This window comes from Folsomia candida, unplaced genomic scaffold (assembly GCF_002217175.1).
Source record: "Folsomia candida strain VU population unplaced genomic scaffold, ASM221717v1 Fcan01_Sc012, whole genome shotgun sequence".
Lineage (NCBI taxonomy): Eukaryota > Metazoa > Arthropoda > Collembola > Entomobryomorpha > Isotomidae > Folsomia > Folsomia candida.
The window spans coordinates 1,380,688-1,403,016 of record NW_019091204.1 but is presented as its reverse complement, the minus strand read 5'-3'; the positions used below and the strand labels follow the sequence as shown (position 1 = coordinate 1,403,016).

Here is a 22,329-nt window from a genome sequence, read left to right as displayed (position 1 = left end):
TTTTTTATCGCTTGAATACTCAGGAGCAGAGAATGGGTGGTCAGGAAACTTTTGAGTTTCTTTTAAAATTTAAATTTGCTTCATGTTGGATATGATAAAACAACTATCTAAGATCATGTAAATCCAAAAATTACCAAAATGGGACGAAAATAGAATTTTTGGCAAAGGTTTGAATGCGGTAGTTTTAGTGGTCGCAACGCTTTTTTTTCAGGGGGTGTGGCGGGCGCAGGTGGGGCCATGGAGTAAAATCCTCCTTCACTTTTCATACACTCACCTGCTATTGCAATATATTCCATAGGGCATCAAAATCGGGTGATGTCCCCTTAAGCATGTCTCTGAGAAACTGATTTTTCACTCAAAGTAGTAAAATGAGCGAAAAAATCATCTTAAAGTAGATTTTATTTTTGAGCAGAAAAAGCGGAAAAAGATCGGAATCACATGCGCAGTGCGGTTTACAAAAAGAGCGAAAAAATCGTGAGCGGAAAAAGCGATTTTTTTTACAAAGTTGGGACACCCTATTAATTATTTTTCATTGATTTTGACCGGACTAGTTTTTGACTGTTCATAACAGTAAAAGGCGGAGCAATATTTTTGAATTTTGTTGAATGTACAGATTTTCGCATGTGGGGTAATTATTGAATACATACATGTGTACATATGTAGATGATTATGTCAGTGTTGTAGTAGTTAACTACAAAATGTAGTTAACTAGTAGTTAACTACAATTTTTTGCAAAAAGTAGTTGTAGTTAAGATTTAACTACTGTATTAAAGTAGTTGAAAAAAGTAGTTAAACTACTTTATTCGATGGTATAGTTGACGAAGTACATTTTAACTACTTTTCAACTATTTTTTAACTACATGTCATCTAATTTAAAACATCTTTTTAATCAAGAAATTTGGGGTTTCAAATCTTCTTAAATTGATGGTGTTCAAGTTTAAACAAACTGCCTTAATTATTCACAGAAACTGATAAAATGCAAGATCAAATCCAGTAAAAATCTCGACTTCCTGAACGTAGTTATGTTTTTTGGAGGAAACACTGAATATGTTGTAAATAATTTTATTTCAATGATTGTAACAATGGGTTTAACAAAGTTTTTAACAAAGAAAAGAGGGTAAAAGTTTCTCTTTCATCCAACAACAGTCTTAGAAATTCAGAATTAAGATAATAACAAGCGGTATTCATATATGACTCTACCAGCGTGGTATGGATAAATAATACCGTGTAGTAATAACCCGGTATTAAAATTTTGCAATATTGGTATCAAATTTTTACGGACCGGTATAATTTAACACCAAGCGGTAGCAACTTTAATATCTAGAAATCAATACCTATACTTATCACTATGCCGGATTTCTAACAATGCATCGTAGAAGGTAGTTAAATCAAAGTAGTTAAAAAGTAGTTGAAAGTAGTTAAAAAGTAGTTGAAAAAAAGTAGTTGAAAAGTAGTTAGTAGTTCGATTTTAGAATGTAGTTAGAAATGTAGTTAGATTTTAACTACATGAAACCGAAGTAGTTGTAGTTGTAGTTCAACTACTTTTATGAGTAGTTACACAACACTGGATTATGTACATATTCAACCAAAATCAGGATTTTCCGAACCTTTGAAATTTAAATTTTCGAGTTTTGGCTTGACTTCCGAAACCTTTAAGGTTTCGGAACTCACTTGCTAAAATCTACTTCCCTGAAAGCATAAAAATTATTTTGTAAAAACTTTTAAAATTTGAAATCTACTTCCTACCTCTAAATTTTAAAAAATCTTAAAAAAATTGTTTTTAAGCTAAAGATTTTTTACTGTACGTAACATTTTTTAAAATTATTTATACTCTAATTGTGAGGAAACATGTTGAGTTTTGAAATTCCAAGAGTACAAGGATTTTGGCTAAAAATGCTACCACACGCGAAAACAAAAGCATTCTCAATAGAAAATGCAATAAACTAATTCTTAAAAAAAAACTTAGGTGAGGCTTGCTTAAAAGGAGAAAACAAGCTGTTATCATCGTGTATTAGAATAATGTGTTAAATCAATTTTCATCTCATGGTTTATAATTTTCGGTAAACAGAACAGCAAAGTATGTGCGCTTGGGACCATTTGCCTCGCCGTGGGCCGTGATTAATTGAATACTAATATGCCATCTTACGTAAATATTAAAATTTTTCCATAATTAAACTTTGTTAATTTGTGATTTTGCAATCTTTGAATATATTTCTAGAATAGGTCTAGATTTTTAAAATTCATGTTCTGCTATTGTATGTAATATTGTATATTGGAAATTAACTCATGCTGATAAATATGATCAGAAATCGATTATGGATAACAAAATTAGCCAAAAAATTATGTATTCGACGTATTTGCCGCATGTGTGTAACAAATTCTCTGAAAACTAATAAATTTTAAAATTATTTTAATTCACAAAGCGGCCCACGGCGAGGCAAATGGTCCCAAACGCACATACTTTGCTGTTCTGTTTACCGAAAATTATAAATCATGAGATGAAAATTGATTTAGCACATTATTCTAATACACGATGATAACAGCTTGTTTTCTCCTTTTAAGCAAGCCTCACCTAAGTTTTTTTTAAGAATTAGTTTATTTTTTGTTTTTAAGTCTCTTTAAGTTGTCACCAATTATAGCTACCAAATTAAATCCCCATAAGCCCGTATGCGTTCCATACCAAATTAATCCCCCAGTGGGTGTGGATGCGTGGCATACCAAATTAATTAAATTCATCCGTCGCCCATGAACTCATAGTCAAGAAATGCGATGTATGTATGTGCACGCTGTTAGAATTCTCTATTAGAATTCTAAGTTACTGCTTATCATTGGTTTCGATATTATGCGGGTAAGAATTTACTACCGATATAGTAAAGCTTTAATATCGACCTATTACCGCACAGTATTACTTATCAATACCACTTTGGTAGTTATTTCTGAATACTGCGTGGTACTATTGTAATACTGGATTTCTAAATTTTGCGAATTCTCCAGCTCCGAATTTTTAATTTTTTTTTTAAATCAAATAAACTGACACAACCTGTTGTAGCTTCGAATTCATCTCCAAAGCAACCCCCAAGTGCAGAGACCTTGGCTTGTTGCTAATAGAAACGTGGATTTATTATAAGTAATGTAGAACCATTATAATTAACGTATGTAACTGGTTGCAGGTGCCACCAAGAAAAGTCTCTCATTTCTTATCCGATTTCGTTCGGGATTGTTTTGAATGACGCGTAATAGATTTCCGCAAATTTAATATCGGAGTTGACACTACCATTGCATGGTAAAAGTGAATTTGCCAGTCGTTTGAAAGTTTAGAATCGATTTTAAATGCGTTAAAATAAGAGTGTCATGTCTCTAGACCTGACGGGCATCATCTACCCAGCAAGGTCTGCACGATTGCCTTTTACACCATTTTGATACGGTTAGCCGTTTTGCCACAATCTTCGGTGGAATTTTGGGAGGGGGGGTCTGTTTGCATAGTAAGGCTTCGCCGTAACCATGCATTTTTTCATGTGGTCATGGTTACTATGCCTCACCTAAGAAAAATATGGGTCTCTGCACAAACAATTTAAAATTATTCCGGTCAAAATTTCAAAAACCTTATTCCTTCGCATTGTAACTATATTTATTTACTAGCCTCCTCTATACCCATGTATAATAAGCAAAAATTATTTGTGAATTTGCAAATTTTGCTGTTTTGCTAGCTTGTCTACCTAACGATGCGAACTCGTAATGAATGTCCCCACTGTTTTCAATCATTTAAGTAAAATCTATAATTTGCATGTTGTCTTATGTAGCTCATCCACAAATTACGGATCTGGATGGAACAGAGCTACAACTGATCATATAGATTTTGCACAACCTTCTCCATTCGGAAATACGGGACATCAAACAGTGCATGCGCATCATTTTTAATAATGACATTTGCAACCAGATAAGCGACCAGATTAAGATTAGCAACCAGATTAAGCGTAATAATTACTGTACTGTAGCGTACCTTGACGGTTGCACAGTTGCACACTTTACAAGCTGCGGCTCCCGATCCCCAATTGGCCAAACATGTGAACTTGAACTATTGTGTGCTACACTGCAAACCAGGGTTCGCTACCCCGGGTTTTTGTGGGTTGGGGTTTTTGGGGTATCAAATCTCCGGAAAAACCCTAATGCTTAATGGGGTTTTTGCGGGTTTTTGTGGGTTTTTGCGGGTTTTTGTAAGATTTTGAGGCAGATTGAAACAAAATCCCTTAAACTACAACGTAGATCAATGCTAATTAACTTTCCTGCCTCATCTTGAAATTTTGAGAATTTTCATTTGCGACTTGAATTTCCAAGTATCATTGCATATTTCCAGGTTTACATGTCCAACATGAATTTTCGATGTAATAGTCCAAATCAATGAACGGTTAAAATTGCATGTTAAAATCGTATATTAAATTAGTTTTTCTCTAATAAATAATTTTAGGAATTCTGGTTCAACCTGCCCCAAAATCTACAAAAACCCACAAAAACCCACAAAAACCCAAAAACCCACAAGAACCCCAAAAACCCCGGAAAAACCCACGGGGTTGGGTTTTTCTACAAAAACCCCGGGGTTTTCCGAACCCTGCTGCAAACCACATCACTGTCAATCAGGATGATTTCATATGTGTTATAACTTTTACACGTCAATTATATTTTGCAATTCCCATAAACGAAAACTTTTTTTGGCACAAAGCCGCGAAATATTTTAACCTATATATGCTCCCACCATTAATTTTGACACATGTATGTATGTTCCAACGATTAATTAATTATATTAATTTATACAATTTTACGATTATCAATATGTAACCATTCATGATGTGCCAAGTCTGTTGAGTTTGATGCAATAAATCAATTATTATTACTAAACGAAGACGTAAGTTGAATGGAAAATTTCAGTAAAGACATATCGTCGCATTATTTGTACTAGTACTAATATTTGTACTATTATTATTTGTACTAACATGTACTATTATTTGTACTATTTGTGCTAGTCACCTCATTCGCATAATTTTACTCACTCTCGAGTTTATTCAACACGGAAAGCCCGTGTCGTTGAAGATGTGCATATTTGGATAGCTGTAAACGAGGGGACAAGCATAAATAAGAGGGTAGTACAAACTGTCTTCGTACTTAGGCGTGTCACCTGATTTGCGTAAATCTCACAATGCCCACACGGGCTTCCAATGTTGAATGAACTTTGTCCATCGAGAAGGCGTCAAATTAAGTATGGAAATGAGGTGAATAGCACAAAGAATTGCACTATATAAAGAAAATGGAAGGTATATTTTTATAATTACGAAAAATAAGGGAAATAAAATGATAGCAATCAGAATTTGGGCACAATTTGTATTTTTTTACTTAAATGATCTACATTTTTTTGAAATCTGATTTCTTTGAAGAAAAGATATTTCTAACAATCCTACGAATTAATTAGATTTTAAAATTTAATTAATAAACTGGTTTGTAGCGAAATTAATGAAAAAGCTTTGCTGTACTTTTAATGCATGAGGTCGTGACTCACAATGGAACCTTTTTTCAAGCTACACCTGGATTTCCTAACAAGTTATATTAAAAAATCAAGTAAAAAATTGGGAATCACTTGACACTTATCATTTCCTGGAATGGCCCCTTTGAACAAAAATATTGGCGGGAAAGTTCAAATTTGTATTATATTTTCTCTCCCTTTTGCTCCACGAGTCGAAAATCCAAGGCGCTCGTGGGTACTTTGACCCCCCAATATTTTTGTGAAATCCGTCCGTTTTGCAAAATATGAAGTTTTACAAACCTTCACAAAATAAAAGACCACCGTTTTAAGGATAATTTATTTTTGCTCATATACATTCAGAAATCTGTGCATTTGTAATCTGTTTGTAAAATTGTACAGTCAATGGAACAAGTATAGGCACCACCCACGCAAGCTACCTAAAATTGCCTATAACTTTGGAACGCATTATCAAATTAGCATGAAACTTTGTACACATTTAGCAAATCTAATGTAGTGTTCGATTATAATCATGTTTTATTGATTAAAATTGGATAAACACAGTTTTTAAATAATTTGTTGGAAAATATGCTAAATTAACCCGCAAAAAGTATTGGCACCCTATAACTTATAAAATCATAAGTCAAAGAATCGCCAATTTTATTACGTCACACTGCTTCTAATGCTACGTGGCACCTCCCCTCGACGAAATAAGAGCATAAATAGGCCGTTGATTGATTCGACAAGTTTCTTTATAACGCTTTTCTATATGGCCGTCAAAACTTATTCCGAACTTTTGACAAGGTCGTTTTTCGACGAGTGGTTTCCCATCAGTCCCTCTTTTCTCAACCCGGACATTCAGAATCACATCGGGACACTGTGCGGCCAACGAAAGAAGCTTATCTTTTCAGTCTCCAAAAACTTCCACCGTTAATTTGGCGACATGTTTGGGGTCACTGCATTTTTGGAATATGAAATTCCTTCCTAGGTCAGGTTTTTGTCAAATGATTTCAAATTATGGTTTGTAATGATTAATAAGACCTCCCTGGTCATGATTTTGTCAATAATTACCAGGTAACTACGCCGCGACCTAGTCATTTAACCCCAAACCACAATCGATCCTGTGCTGTGTTTAATTGCCATATGCACATATTCGTCTTTGTGAGCCTTTTATGGCATCGGCCAGACTTGGGCCATTCAATTGGCTCCGAATAACTAATACTGGCTTATGTCGAAGCAGCAGACCGTTCTTTACTCAATGAAAGTCTATTTAGGGTGATATTTACCCCATTCCAATTTATTGAGCTTCTTCGTTTTGAGGACCCTCGCGTTTGTCGGGCAACTGGACCCTGAAACCCCATGGCATGATTTTTTATTGATCACCATATTGCATGATCCGTTAACCCCACAGCTCGTACTCAAATTTAACATGATTTTGGAGGTTGAAATATTCCGATCTCGAGTGATAGTTTGCTTGATTAATCCGTTGATTTTAGGATTAGGCGGCTTTTTTAGCCGGATCATAAGAAAGCAGGAACTAAAATGATTGCTTCATGTTCTTTGGCTACACTTCGAATAGTAAATATCACGGAGCATGTTTCCTGTCTGAGTTTTCGATATCCAAGCTTGTTTGAGAAGGAGGCAAGATTATTACTCGCTCCGCCAAATATAGCTCGTTTGGTGTCGCAATTTTGGCTGTAGACAATACCAATCTGGACTTACGAAGCAGATAAAGTTATATTTTGTGATCTGAATAACTTACCGTGACAAAAGGCAGAGGTTTATCGTTATAAAAATTTCGCTCAAATAATTAAGACATAAGGTGCCAATACTTTTTGCAGGTTCCAACCTGACCTGTTCGTGTCAAAATAAGAATAACGTTACGGTTATATAATTTCAGTCGGGAAAATGATTATAATCGAACACTACATTAGATTTACTAAATGTGTACAAAGTTTCATGCTAATTTGATAATGCATTCCAAAGTTATAGGCAATTTTAGGTAGCTTGCGTGGGTGGTGCCTATACTTGTTCCATTGACTGTAAATATATTTAAACAGATGCATGCATCACATTTATAGCACACTCTAAATTTAAAAAAATGGGTAAAATTTACATTAGGTTTGGTAAAAAAAGAGGATGACACAGCCAAAATGCAAATTTTGCACAACATTGGAGGAATTTCAACTAATTTTTGCTATCATCCTCTTTTTTTACCAAACCTTGAGTAAATTTCACTCATTTTTATTCAGAGTGTGCTGTAAATGTTACAACATATAATTTGCATTATATTTGTAGCCGGGTTAATTTTTTGATATTTACCCATATCACACGTGCTTTCCCCACAATTCAAACTTGGACCGACATTAATGCCGTAATCGTATAAGACAGTATAGCATCTTGATACGTCGTGTTTGTCGAATTCTTACACGGGAAAAAATTAAACTCAACTAATCCCGCGTAAACCTCAATAAGTCGAATGGCTAGGGTTGCCGCGGGTAACGGGTAGTTAAGTTTTTATTTAATTTTCGACATCAATCACTTCACAAAGAAAGTTAGCTGCAAGTTAGTCCATTTATCAACATAAGCGTCAATTTAATATTTTCCAATTTCGAAATTTGCCATTTGCCATTTGGCATCAACTAGCGCTTATACTGAGCGTGTCTTTTCGGAAGCCACAGAAGCCTACGGCAGTCTCAAATGCTTTTCACGACCGGATAATGTGGATAAGTTATTGTTTCTCAAGCATAATTTGCCTGCTCTAAAATATCAGTAATAATTTGACTTGTATTTGTGTGTATTTTTATAAGACTGACGAGATTTTAGTTTAGTGCTTTGAAGATGAAAAACCTGAATCCGATTGAAAGCAAAAAATTTATTTTTAGGCAATTTGTCTAACTTAAATGAAAACTTCATTTAAGTCGAAATTTCATAAAGTCAAACTAAAAACTCAACCTTTTTTAAGATACACCAAGACTGTCTAACGAGTATATCAATAAGTCAAGCCAAAAATTAGGAATCGCATGATACTTTCCATTGAATATCCACTTTGAAGAATAATATTGGCGGCAAAGTTGAATTTTTAAGTAAATGCTCTGCATCTTTTTTTTCCACGGGACGAAACCTATGAGGGACTCTGTCCCCCAATACATAGTTATCGTTAACGGGCTATTCAGCAGAAAGATAAGTGATAATTCCTAATTTTTGCCTTGATTGTTTTTACATAAATCGCTAAAAAAAATTCCGGTGTAGCTTGAAAACAGTTCCATTGTCTGCCTGAAAGTCTGGTTTCAGAAACATCTAATGAGATCTTGCAAAATATGGCATTCGTAACTTGCACAGCATTATCTCAAACTACTGAACAACCCAAATGGGCAAATAATGGTTAAATCAAATTTATTCTGAAGGTTGGTTAGTTTTTAACTTAATTCTCATAACGGGTAGCGGGTAACGGGTACCCGCACGGGTACCCGTGCGGGTACGGGTGGTTGTGCTGCGGGTAGCGGGTCGGGTAACGGGCAGCATTTTCGCTACCCGCGGCAACCTTACGAATGGCCCTCAATTTCCTCTTTAAATACTTCTTATCCAAGCTTTTACCCAGCTGGTGTTTCCAATCTTGATGCAACGCGCGGGTGAAATCGGAAATATCAATCAGCATTTGTAACATCGTCTGAATCAGGACGGGCGCTATTACCGCGACGGAAACAAAACACACGTACAGCGGGGTCGGGATGATTCCGAATATTAAAAAAGTAATGAAATTACAGAGGACGGCAATCAGGAAGGAGAACGACATACAGAGGGAGACCCCCGTCGCGTAAAAGTCGGACCCAATCAGGACCCCGATTTGCCAGGAGTTATACTCTATAAAATACTTGTCTATGTTGGCGCGATTTTTAAATTTGATACGGACCGAGGTCTTCAGCAGGTTTGATATCCCGCTCAAGTCTAGTTTCGTGGTCATGACGGAGAAACAAATGATGAACGTCATGGCGCGATAGGCTTGTGTTATTGGGATGATTAGGGTGACGCGAAGGAGTTGAAGGGGGTAGTATGCGTGGGTGGCGAGAGCTGTTCAAAAAATAGATATTTCTTCATTAAGTATTGGTTTAATTTAAAAGTTAAAAAAATTCATTCATTGTTCATTTATTCAAAATTTTAGAAGAAATATTGATTCCTTACTCATAGGTGTAATGAATGATAATATTAATTATGATAAAAAATGAGAAATGAATAAAATTATTCCTTCATTCTTAATGAATTTGAAATGAATAAATGTTTATTAAATATCAATTCATTCAAAAATTTAAAAAAATATTCATTAATGATTCATTAATTTCGTAAATAATGTATAAATTCATTCTGTATTCAATGAATGAATGTGAACAGCTTAATGTTACGATGGAAACACATACCAGGAGGACAGTATGGGAGGATGATGTACCGGTAGACCAGCGTGTATGGGTCCAAAGAGGTGAAAACGACGGTGAATAGATATCCAGAAGGCGCGTAGGATGCGAATGCAGCGACGACTGTGTTTAGCACGAGTCCCACCGTGTCGAACTTGACTTTACGAGATAGCGCTTTCCAAGGTGGACCTGAAATAATTTAAATTATGTTCTCGCTTCAAAATAAAGTTACCCTTTCGAAAAGTATGAGCACTCTCAATTGAATTTTGAATTAATAATTAAGTTAATGTTACTCTGGATTTTGCCTGTTACGGAGATTGCGAGTTAAGGCATTGACACAAAATTGACACCTAAACGCTAAATTATTATTACCTTAAATCAAACTTCGAAAACATTTTGCAAAAATAGGAAGCAGAAACTTAAATACACTCGTGCAGTTTCATTAGAGACATTTAATACAAAAAATTGTCGTTTCACGCGAAAAATCTGCTACTTCGCCCAACTTGAGAATTTAGTATGAAACCCCTTAATTCGCAATCTCCCCAATTTACTTTTCAGAAGGGTGCCATTTTCAAAGTGTGCATACAGTATATCTCACAATTATTCCCATACACAACTTACACAATTTCCTTTGCAGATTCATCATCACATTTACGGCATACGCGAATCTCTCCCCAACCAGGAGAAACATTACTTCCAACCCGAATGCGAACGCGACCGAGACAAAGATCAGGATGAGGAGGGTCAACTCGGAAAATGTGAGACTGACCGTGCCATAAATTTGGGCACAGATTAGAAAAAGGCAAGTGTGGTAGAGGAGATTGGTCAAAACCAGGATGGAGATAAGGTAGGTGATTAACTTTCTGGAGATCGGGTTTGCCACAAGTTTCTTTCTTGGAACGTCCCACTCCAGCCTCGATTGCCAGGTGTGGCTGTACAACTTGCCAAAATTATCGAGAGCCAGTGGCGCAACTACTTTTCGGGGGCCCTTAGGCATGCCTCAGAATTTAAACTTTATTAACATATGTATGTAGTAGCTCGAAGTTCAATTTTTTAACTGGGATATTTCCATAAGCATTTCATCCTTCTTATTCACTTAAAACTATGAATACTCGTTACAAATATATACATATATCAAATCACACAACTAAAAACGTTTATCCAAAGTTTTAGTTCATTCTCTTAAGTGTCTAACAAGTAAACATACCGAGGTGTCCAACAGGGGTGGTGGTCGACACCTAGATATACCAAAATAACCACTATACATACATGGTCCAGCAAACTGAAGGAATTTCCTTGTAAAATTCACTTTTCGTCAAGTTGTGACGAGCAAAATACATAATTTCCAAAACTGGTACAAATTCACAAAATTGTAAAAAATTGCATGACCTAAAAACTTAATTTTTCGCAAATTGTTTGAAATTTTGAACAAATTATTTGAAATTTGAAAAAAATTGTTGTGAAAATTATTTGGAATTTAAAAAAATTCTGTTAATTTTCGAAGAGGACATGTGTTCGACCAGAACGTTCAGAGCCTCGAGATGTTCCCAGATAAGTGGTTGGAAAGATGATAATTTCATCTGTTTAATATTTTTGCGAAATTTCTATAAAGTTGAAAGGTCAAAGGTATTTATTTTTTCCTTAAAACTCGTTTTCTTGGTAATATTTTTTTCGTTTGTCGTTTAATTTTTGAGTTGTAACCCAAATCATCCTGAGCTTGACATATGTTTTCGCACATTTCCCTGCATTTTTAACAAGGTTATGAAATTTTGAATATTAAGTGATTTTTGAATAATTTAATTAGTGTTGCCGATGAGTTCTAAATTAGTTGGGCTTAAATTCACTAAAATTAGTCACCAACTCGTGCTAAATTGATATTTTTAGCATTTGTTGACTTCCAAATTAGGCTATCAACTCAAAAATAAAACCACAAGTACAACATACTAATTACATATGTAAATTACGTAAGTACTAAAATGATATGAAATAACTTCGATTTCAAAATTTTTGAATAAGTTATTTTGAAACAAGATATTTAGATTTTGATACTGCGTCCACTCGGGGGCCCCCGCTGTCGCGGGGCCCCTAGGCATTGCATATCCTGCCTATGTGCTATTTGCGCCACTGTCGAGAGCTTGCCACATTAAGGGGGTAATTTGAGTCGAGGCCATTTTGACGATGGTTAGTTTGAAAAGGCTGAAAATGGAATGATCACCGGAAGCGGATTAATGCGAGGTTTCCTGGGTGGGTCATAAATATTCACGAGGTTCTTTGGAGTTAAGGTAAACATTTTTATTAAGAACATTACCTTGAGTTTTATAAGGACAACTAATGAGGAAAATAGCAAGAAGAAAGTGACTGTTTTTAAAGTTATAGATTACTAGTTATAAATCCCGTCCTCCGCGGGATAACGAACAGATAAAGTTTCTGTGTTTTTATTTATTTATCAGTGCACTATTAAAATAATGTTACCCTTTTGAAAAGTAAATGCACCCTGAATTTTATATGAAGTATGTATGTCAACGCTACGAAATTTTACACTTTTTACTCAAGTCAACTGTAGAAAGCACGATCACCCTACCCGGCATGAAAGCCCTTCAAAGTTTTTAAGACCAAGATGATCGATTAGAAAAATCAGTTTTATAGAGAAAATAGCGTCTTACTATTGAATTTCTATTTATTGAATTTGCTCAGATTCTCTTAATTACAGTCATCAAAATTTGGATAAAGAATTGGTTGCTTTTTGCCCTAAAATATTGCCAATATGTTGCACTCTCAAATTCTTACGTGCAACTTGAGTGCCTCTTAAAACGCAACTCGACTCGTTGCCGTTTACAATGCAACTGAATTTTACATTCACTTTTGTAACTTGTAAATACATAAGATTTAGTGGCCCAAAATCCAGCCAACTCCACTCAATGTCACCTTATTACTTTGAGACACAACCCACAATTACATGACTTTGACTTGGACATTGACTCAACCTTGGCCATGATTTAACTAATTAAATTAATGTAATGGAATTGCATATCACACATAAAATATCATATTTTCCTCATAAATTTGACCATATTATTCTACACTCCCACTTGTCTTTTGTGGAGTTTACGAGCAAAAGAAACTTATAATGAAATATGTCAAATACAATCAAATAATAATAATTAATGAATCACTGATCATAAAAACTTCTTAGGTTTGCGAACTTCTCTTCCGGATCGGGTTCGCGTTGTCGTTTCATTTGAAATCTGTACTATTTTTGCTTGGTCTCGATTTACTTCTTCTTCTTGCTTGGTTTCCTCTCTCATTGTTTTATTATCTTGAGGTCCTTCGTAAAAATTGGTTGGTACTTCCAGTGGGTAGAGACGCTGGAGTGGACGGAGTAGGACACTGTGGGACGTTTTAACATCTGCGACGTGTGCATGTCCATCTTTGCCGGGATGCAGCTCCAGAATTCTCCCCAGCTTCCAATCTTGACGCTTCTTATTGTCGTCCCCCACTAGCACAATATCCCCCACTTGAAAGTCATGATACTTTTGGAGTTTTCCCCTTTGGACGAGAAGAGCCAGGTATTCGCTGCGAAATCTGCCTCGGAGTTCCTCCCACAACTTCTTTAGATTTTTAAACTTTCCCCTCATGTCATCCCCCACGAGCACCTCAGCTTCTGGGAAACTGGTCTCTTGCGTGTCGCGCAGGAACATTGAAGGAGTCAATGGGATGAGGTCGTTGTTGTCCTCTGTGACGTATGTAAGTGGGCGTTCTTTCATCACCGCTTCTACTTGACAAAGTGACGTCTCCAATTGAGCGTAATTGAGTCGATTCTGACCCAACATCCTCTTGAGTAGACCCTTTGCTGTACGGATGAGTCGCTCCCACCATCTGCCCCACCATGCTCCGGAAGGTGGCGAAAATCTCCACTGGATTCGCTCTACTCTCGTTTTCGATTCGATTGTTTTCCAGTCCAATTCTCGAAACAGGTTGCTGGCCCCCACAAAGTTCGTCCCGTTGTCGGGTAGATAGTTTCTGGGCGGCCCCTGCGACTGATGAATCTGGACAGACTTAAGAGGAAACAGTCGGTACTTAGCGAGTCCACAAGCTCGAAGTGGACACATCGATACGTGGCGCATGTGAATATGACGATCCACGTCTTCTCTCCCCTTTTGAGAAATAATGGGCCAGCAAGATCGATCCCGGTCACTTGAAAGACTCTTTCGGTCTTGACACGATCTTCCGGTAGTGCTGCTGCTGGCAAAATTGGTTTCTTGGTGTCGAATCTCCTGCAGATGACACATCGATTCAAAACCTTCTTGACTGCCCGCCTTGTCTGAATAATCCAGCACCTTTCCCTTAATTTTCCAATCAGAAATTGAGCACCTGCATGGCTGTGATAAACGTGTTCTTCGCTTATCATCATCTCCACAAGCGGTTGATAATTTGGTAGCAGAATAGGGCGACGGAAATAAGCTGTGTCATCCCGGTGTAATAATTTTGAGCGAACACGAATCAATCCATCGTCGTCTCGCTCCACTCGGATTCCGGAGATGACTTCCTGCCCGACTTTGAACGATTCACTCTGCACGAGTGAAAACAACTTTCTCTCAGCTGCTGCCAATTCCTCCTTGGTAAGTTCTTGTACTTTGTGCTGATTTCGCAATTGATATTCATCAGACTAACCCGATTTAATAATTACGATGTTGCTGTCGGTCTGACTTGGACTAATCTTTTTGCACTTTTGCAGGAATCTCAAAATCCATCCCAAAAGTCGCAAATTCTTTGTATAGGAGGAGTAGCGCGTCACGTACCATGGATTTTCCACCTCGACCGCCTCCATCCTCGCAATTGTTGATTTCTTTTTCTCCGATGTGACCAGATCTTCATCGGCTTCAGGTTCAAAATGTGTTGGCCAGTGCTCCGCCGACTTCCGCAGCCAGTCAGGACCCTCCCACCAACAACACGACAATAATTGAGATGGGGAGCAGCCTCTCGATGGAAGGTCGGCCGGGTTCATCTTTCCTGGCACAAAGTTCCACTGCGAAACTAGTGAGCTGGAACATATCTCCTTCACTCTATTTCCAACAAAGGTCCCCCACTCGTTGTTGCGTCTAATCCACGCCAACGCGGTGCTGGAGTCCGTCCAAAAGTAAGTTGTGGCTGCCTCCATCGATAAGGCACTCTTGACAGAAGATGCGAGTCGTGTTGTTATAACACTCGCCATCAGCTCCAGTCTAGGAATTGTTAATGATTTTAACGGTGCTACTCTTGACTTTGCTTGCAGCAATTGCACCGAAATCTCGTCGCCATGCTGCACACGGACGAAGATTGCTGCGGAATAGGCCTTCTTGGGCGCGTCTCCAAAACAGTGGAACTGGATCTCTTCTGGTTGGACGACTGCAATTCCAAATGCATGTCGGGGTATGTGAACTTTCTTCAATTCTTGTACTGTTGACCACCACGAAATAAATTCTTTCTTCATCTCTGCAGATAACTCATCATCCCAAGAGCTCTTCTTTTCCCATGTCTGTTGGAGAATTAATTTTGGGATCAACGTTGTTGGTGCCAGAAATCCCAATGGATCGAATAGTTTTTGCACCATTGACAGGATTACTCTCTTGGTTATCTTCTCTGGGAGTTGTTCATAAGGAATATCCACTTGTAACTTGTCCTCCACCTTTTGCCACTTCATCCCCAGGACACTGCTCAGTTCTTGATGGGTGTAGCTACCGTCAGGCTCCAGTCCGCACTCCCTAATGGCAGGGTAGCCGACTCCGGATCCCTCCACGGCACTACACTCCCACTGACGCAGTTCCATCTTAGCATCGGCAAGAAGGTGAGTAGAAATTTGCTTGAAATTTTGATATTCCTCTTCTGAATTTACGGATGTGACGCAGTTGTCCACATACAACGATTTAAGTAGTTTCTTCGCAATTGATTCATGGGGTCCACTTACTTCTTTTAAATGTTTCTCCAGGACGGCGCCTAGCAGGAACGGACTTGAATTGACCCCAAATACGACTCGTTTGTGGCGAAAAACTTGGATCTTGCTATCTTCATTTTCCTCCCACCATAGAAATCGGAGGAAATCTCTGTCGGACTCCTCCACCTCGATCATCTGGAAGGCTTTACGGACGTCAGAAATTACGCCCACCTTCTTCTCCCGGAATCTGACCAGTAGCGCCGGAATCAGCTCCAACAAATTGGGACCCTTTTCTAAACAATCATTTAATGATGGGCTCCTTCCAATCTTGCAGGATGCGTCGAAAACCGGTCGCACAGGCGTCGTCAGACTTTCCGGTTTGAATACAGCTCGGTGTGGGAGGTCATGGGAATTTTCATCTTGATTTGGATTCTGGACAATTTCTATGAATCCTTCTTTGAGCCACTCTTGAAATATTTGGATGTACGACTCAAAGTTTCCTGTTTGTTTCAGTTTTCTGGTGGTGGATTCCAACCTCTTCTCAGCCACCAGTCGATTACTTGGGATGGGTTGACCTTCTTCCACCCACGGTAGTAGAACGGAGTAACGCCCCTCATCGTTACGAGTCACGGTCTCTTGAAAGTGTTCTTGAGTCGCTACCTCTCGTTCCGACTTGCTCTTGACTTCTCCAGAGTCACGGATCCCCAATGCCTCCAAATTCCACAAATCTTGGATGGAGTTGCAGTTGACTAATGCCGTCGACACTGACATCAAAGAAAGTGAATCCTCCGCCGGAATTGAGCCACTCAGGGTCCAGCCGCAGACGGATTCCATTGCTGTGAGTCCACACTTGAGATGCACAATTCTGCCAGTCATCAATTGTCCATAATAATCGCTCCCCACGAGGACTTGAATCTCCTCGCTGTCCGAGATGAAGTCGCTCATCCATATATTTTTGTTTGCTAGCTCCTTCAACCACGGACCAGTTGGGACACGACGTAGCTGGCCACAAATATCCTGCTCATCAAGTGCAGTCAAATTACGCCTCACTTTGCCATCAACGCTGGCTAATTTTATGTTAAATTTATTGTGTTTTTGCTTATTTGTTACAGACCCTCCATACAAGACCTTGCGTGACCATACTTGTCCAGTCTTTTGCAAATTCAGCTCGTCTGCAACGTCGGCCCGCACGCTTGTTCCTTGACTCCCACTGTCGAATAGTAGCCGGACTACTCGATAATCGCTACCGTCGTCGTTGTAGAGACGCACGAGCACAGTTTGGAGCAGGACGTCACCTTTACATTGATGATGTGACATCGCGGCCGAATTCTCGCCATCGTTACGATTGCCAGATCCCCCTGAATCATTCCTCTTCTCCAAGTCTGGACACATGATTACCAGATGCTTGCGTGAGCAAATTACGCATTTTGCTGAACTCTTGCAATCCTTTGACAAGTGGCCTTGGCGGAGACAGACGAAACAACATTTTTTCTCCTTGACCTTGTCCTTCTTTTGTTGCAGAGTCATCATTTGCGCCTTGTAACAATCTGGACTGTTGTGGTTACTACGATCACAAAAAACACAACATTTTTTAGCATTCCCACCAGAGAACAAACCAGCAGTTGTGGCGAATCCATCCTTCTCTTTCCTGGATGCCGCTCTGGACTTCTCTCGGGACTTCTCTTTATTTGCGGGATTGGACTCGAATCCTGCTCGAACAATAGACCGCTGACCCTCTCGCTCTACTTCTTGGCGCAGAAAGGTCATCAGATGTTGGAGCTCTGTACTGGGTGGGTTCTCTGTGGATCCATCCACACCATACATTGCACTCCTCTGCCAGGCGATGAGGATATCCTCTGGCAAACTCGACTCCACCATAGGAAATACAAATTCTGCAGTCTGCTCTGGGGTCACGCCAAGTGTCTCCAACGCTCTGAGGTGAGACTCCAAAGAATCATACATTTTTGCGAGGTTGACCTCATTAGACCTTGTATTATGTATGATAATAGTCAACAACTCTCTCACGTAAACCTGTTTTAGGAGTTTTGGCTTCCCAAATCTCTCCTCCAACGCTGAGATCACTTTCGGATAATTGCCTTCCGTCATGGGATACGACTCGACGAGATCACGTGCCCTTGACCCGACCACCATCGCTTGCAGCAGATATTCAAACTTGTCGGTGGCGTGGATTCATCCTCATGAATCTTGCGAAACTGTGACCACCAACCGAGCCACTCCGTTAACTCCCCATTAAACTTCTTCATCTCGAGTTTTGGGAGTTTAAAAGTTCTTCTCTTGTTCGAATTACTTGAGCCGCCTGTTGCTGTTGAATAGTGACTTCCGGGTGGACTTGCGTCTGGATAAAGTGCGATTCTGAACATCTCGATCTTGTGACTGAGCTCCATGTACCGTCGCACGACGACGTCCAACGCCCTCCTCTCGACCAGCACCTCTTCTGCAGCACATTCGTCCAACACCTTGTACGCCACGTCGCAATATTCCCGGTAAGTGTCTTCGAACGTCCTGTATTCCACTTCAATTAAGTCCTTATCAGGCGCCTCCTTCGCCAGCTCCGCAGTAATGAGAGTTATTCTCTCATCTACCAGCTTCCCAGCAGCCTCACGGAATAACTTGTATCTTTCCAGATCCATTGTGACGAAATCTCAAGATAAATAAACGCAAAAGAGAAAAGACAATTAGCAAAATTCCCAACTTCTCACAAATTGGGCAGATAGACCTCACGAAACTGTATTTCGGGCTACAGCAAACCACTTGTACAGATTCCAACGACGATGATGACTGGAATTGCTCAGGATCTAGAAAAATGCACCTCCCACTCGACCTCCGGCTTTACGGTCCTCGACGGGATTCACGGCTGCAACTATCTGACCACTAATCCTCCACAACTGCGCCACGACTTGAATCTGGACAGAGATGGCAGGATCCGCAATTCACACACTCACTGATAAGTTCACTTATCGACTCTTAAGTCTCATCAGAGTCACCACAAATGTAGAAAGCACGATCACCCTACCCGGCATGAAAGCCCTTCTAAGTTTTTAAGACCAAGATGATCGATAAGAACAATCAGTTTTGTAGAGAAAATAGCGTCTTACTATTGAATTTCTATTTATTGAAGTTGCTCAGATTCTCTTAATTACAGTCATCAAATTTTGGATAAAGAATTGGTTGCTTTTTGCCCTAAAATGCGTATTTCTACAGATAACAAACATTCACAATATTTTAATGGAAAATCAATAAATCCAGGGCTCACTTTGCACAAAAGTTACAAATATGCAAATTCATACATACACAAAATGCAGGTATATGTACATATGTATATCATACTGTGTAATTAAAAATGTTTGAATCCTACGTATGTAAATTGTCAGTTTTTTAATGATTTTTGATTATCATCCACCTACACACATACTTAGGCTCTGCGAATTAGTTCGAATACACCAATTTGGTCATGATCAATAAAAAGATGCTAACTTTGTAATTGACGTTAATTTTGGTGAGTGCTATTTTCACCACGGTTGATTTAAAAAGTCTGAAAAGTCAGAACCGTAGAATAATGGAAGGAAAAGGATTACTTAGTTTGATATTTTGGTATGTATGTAAGTATGTACGAAGTATATTAGTTTTTGGATCATTTTTTTGTCGCGGAAATTACCTAGGGATACAGGAACTAATAATTACGAAAATAACCCGACACAATTATAGCATTCATTTAAATATTTACCAGCCACGTCTGGTGCACTCTTACAATGCAAGTCTTTTACGTGTACAACTCAGATCTGGTTGGGACCAATTTTATTTTGTTCACCACAAAAAATAAGGATACCCGTATTTTTTCATTTTTCATAATGCGCTAATTTGAGCGCGGAGCGCGAATTTTAAAACATTTTTCAGCCAAAACCTCGGTTTTTAAAAATTCTGTAAATTTTCGAATTTCAGCCCAAATCCAAAAATTCGAGAACATGTATCTTCACAATGACTTACTTGACTTATGAAAAATCCAAACGCATTATTTTTTGAAAAATTAAAAATTTGAAGGAGTTTATAATTTTAATGAATTTCAAAAACTGGCAAAAAATTTTGAAAATCAAATTTTGAGACAATTGGGTTTTTCATAAGTCAGGTAAGTCATTCTGAAGAGACATGGTTTCGAATTTTTGGATTCGGACTGAAATTCGAAAATTTACAGAATTTTTAAAAACCGAGGTTTTGGCTGAAAAATGTTTTAAAATTCGCGCCCCGCGCTCAAATTAGCGCATTATGAAAAATGAAAAACTACGGGTATGGTTATTTTTTGTGGTGAACAAAATAAAATTGGTCCCAACCAGATCTGAGTTGTACACGTAAAAGACTTGCATTGTTAGAATTCATGTATTAAAATCATTCAAGGAGGTATTCATTGATTGCTCTATCAAAGTATTTATGTAGACTTGATAAGTAATACGGCACTGACTAGCTCGGTATAAAAGTTTTACTGTGCTTGCAGTTAATTTGCATGGACCGGTATAATTGTAATACCAAGCAGTAGCAACGTTAATATCAATACTTATGTATGTACCTTCAATGGAGTTTATATTCTTCAAAATAATGCTACCCTTAATTATCTAAATGCAGTCCAAATTCTGTGTTTGGTAAACTATACTAAATCTAAAGTAATGTTGCCGTGGGAAAAAGTAAAGTTTATACTAGATGTAATATAGTTTACGTAATACAATCATTTGTTTTTCGTAATGGTAACATTAGATTAGAAAATTCGATTGTTAGGGTAGTCTTACATATGCTTGGAATACTATAACTAAAATTATGTAACACGGGACGAAATAGTTGTTAATTGTGGTGCAATTAGAGGTATGAAAGCGTCGCAGTTGAATAAAAAGTATGTAGTTTAAAAAATCAAGCGTGTGTGTACATATTTTTATTAGTGTACCTAATTTTTGTAGAAAATGAGTAAATTGTCTAGAAGTGTGTATTACATAATACAGATCAATATATACACAAACTGATGACCTAATGTACATACATACATGTGTATTTATAAATCATAGACCCAATTAGTAAAGTTTGCAGTACTAAAAGTTCGGAAAAAGAAAGCAAGCTTGATTGGCTTCAATTCTATTGTTTCAGTAAATAAATACAGTCCAAATAATTACAGTAATAAAATTTTGCTCAAACTCGACAGATCTAGAGACAGATATTCTGTTCAGGCAGACAGAGACTTTCACATATGTATTTATTTGGAGAACAAACTGTTGAATTATTCAACAAACTGTTCAGTTGTTGAATTATTTGACAAGAGAACAATCAAGGGTGCATACATATGTATCTGTTCAACAAAATTTACTTGATTTTAAAGTCACTTTCTTTCTGAAGGTCTTCATTCAAATTCATCCCCTTCATCTCACTTCATTTTATTTCTTACTTCACACCACGATTTAAGCGATTGGTTAAAAATCAGCGGGGTGATGATCCTTTCTTTTCATTCACGCGCATTCATTTAAAATGAAGGCATCATTGCACGTGATTTTCATTCAAATGAGAGGAAATACACCTGTACCATGATCAGACAAATAAATGAAAGCGAACAGGAACGATTTTAAATGCAAAATGGCATATGTACCACCCTTTTCCGCCTTGGATTTTCACTCCACCGTATTTTCTCTAGTTTTTAAATCACCGATTGAATGGGACCCTGAAAAAAGACGGGTAGTTTTCACTCCGTCCCGCCGTGCAACGCCAATCTGGACAGTTATTGCGATTGGGTGTGAAATATGCTTGTTACAAGTGCTCTGCGGTTACCTACTAATATCTGAATTTTGGTGGCCGGAAAAGTCGACACTGTCATCGTCGCAGGTTATGTTTCAAGTAATTATTGTGTTATTAAGTGCCGTCCAGGGTGTGATCGCCTACATATTTTGGATTTACTGGGACGATTGGAAGTTCGCATTTGGGCAATTCGTCTGGCTTTTGGAACGATTGGAAAGAAGTGAGTGTGTAGATAGCATGCAATTTCCAGGAGAGGTTGACACCCAAAGTCGAGTATTCGTTTTTTGTATAATCTGTGACCGGTGGATCCCAATATTTTTTTAAATAAAAGAACGGATCTGATGGAATACTTATTATTCCAAAAGACAGATCGAAAGATGGATCGATTATTGTTTTAATTCCATAAAACGGATCCGATCCAATCGGATATTTTATCAAACCGAAAACAAAGATCCGATATTTTTCAAATTCGGATCGAATCGGGTTTCTGAAAACGTTAATGCGAGCTATTAATGTCTCTTTAACGCCGACCCCTCTAGCGGCACGAATTACGGTTATTTTTTTATTTCCAGGATATGCCCCGTACCCTCAAAAACCGGGTAGTTACAGCTCCATAATATTGATCTTCAAGCTCGCCGACATTTTCGTCACCCTTGCCATTTTTCTATTCACTCCGATGGCAGTCGTACTCAATATCGACCCTTTCCATCACATCT

General features: G+C 38.1%; 1 protein-coding gene across 1 annotated transcript; it reads right to left on the bottom strand.

Moving 5' to 3' along the window:
- Positions 1-13,094: 13,094 nt before the first annotated feature.
- Positions 13,095-17,791, bottom strand: LOC110855488. The gene is made up of 2 exons (XM_022103895.1): positions 14,606-17,791; positions 13,095-14,192 (listed from the first exon to the last, which is right to left on the bottom strand). Exons 1-2 carry the CDS (start codon positions 17,789-17,791, stop codon positions 13,095-13,097), a joined length of 4,284 nt encoding a protein of 1,427 aa, XP_021959587.1.
- Positions 17,792-22,329: the final 4,538 nt, after the last annotated feature.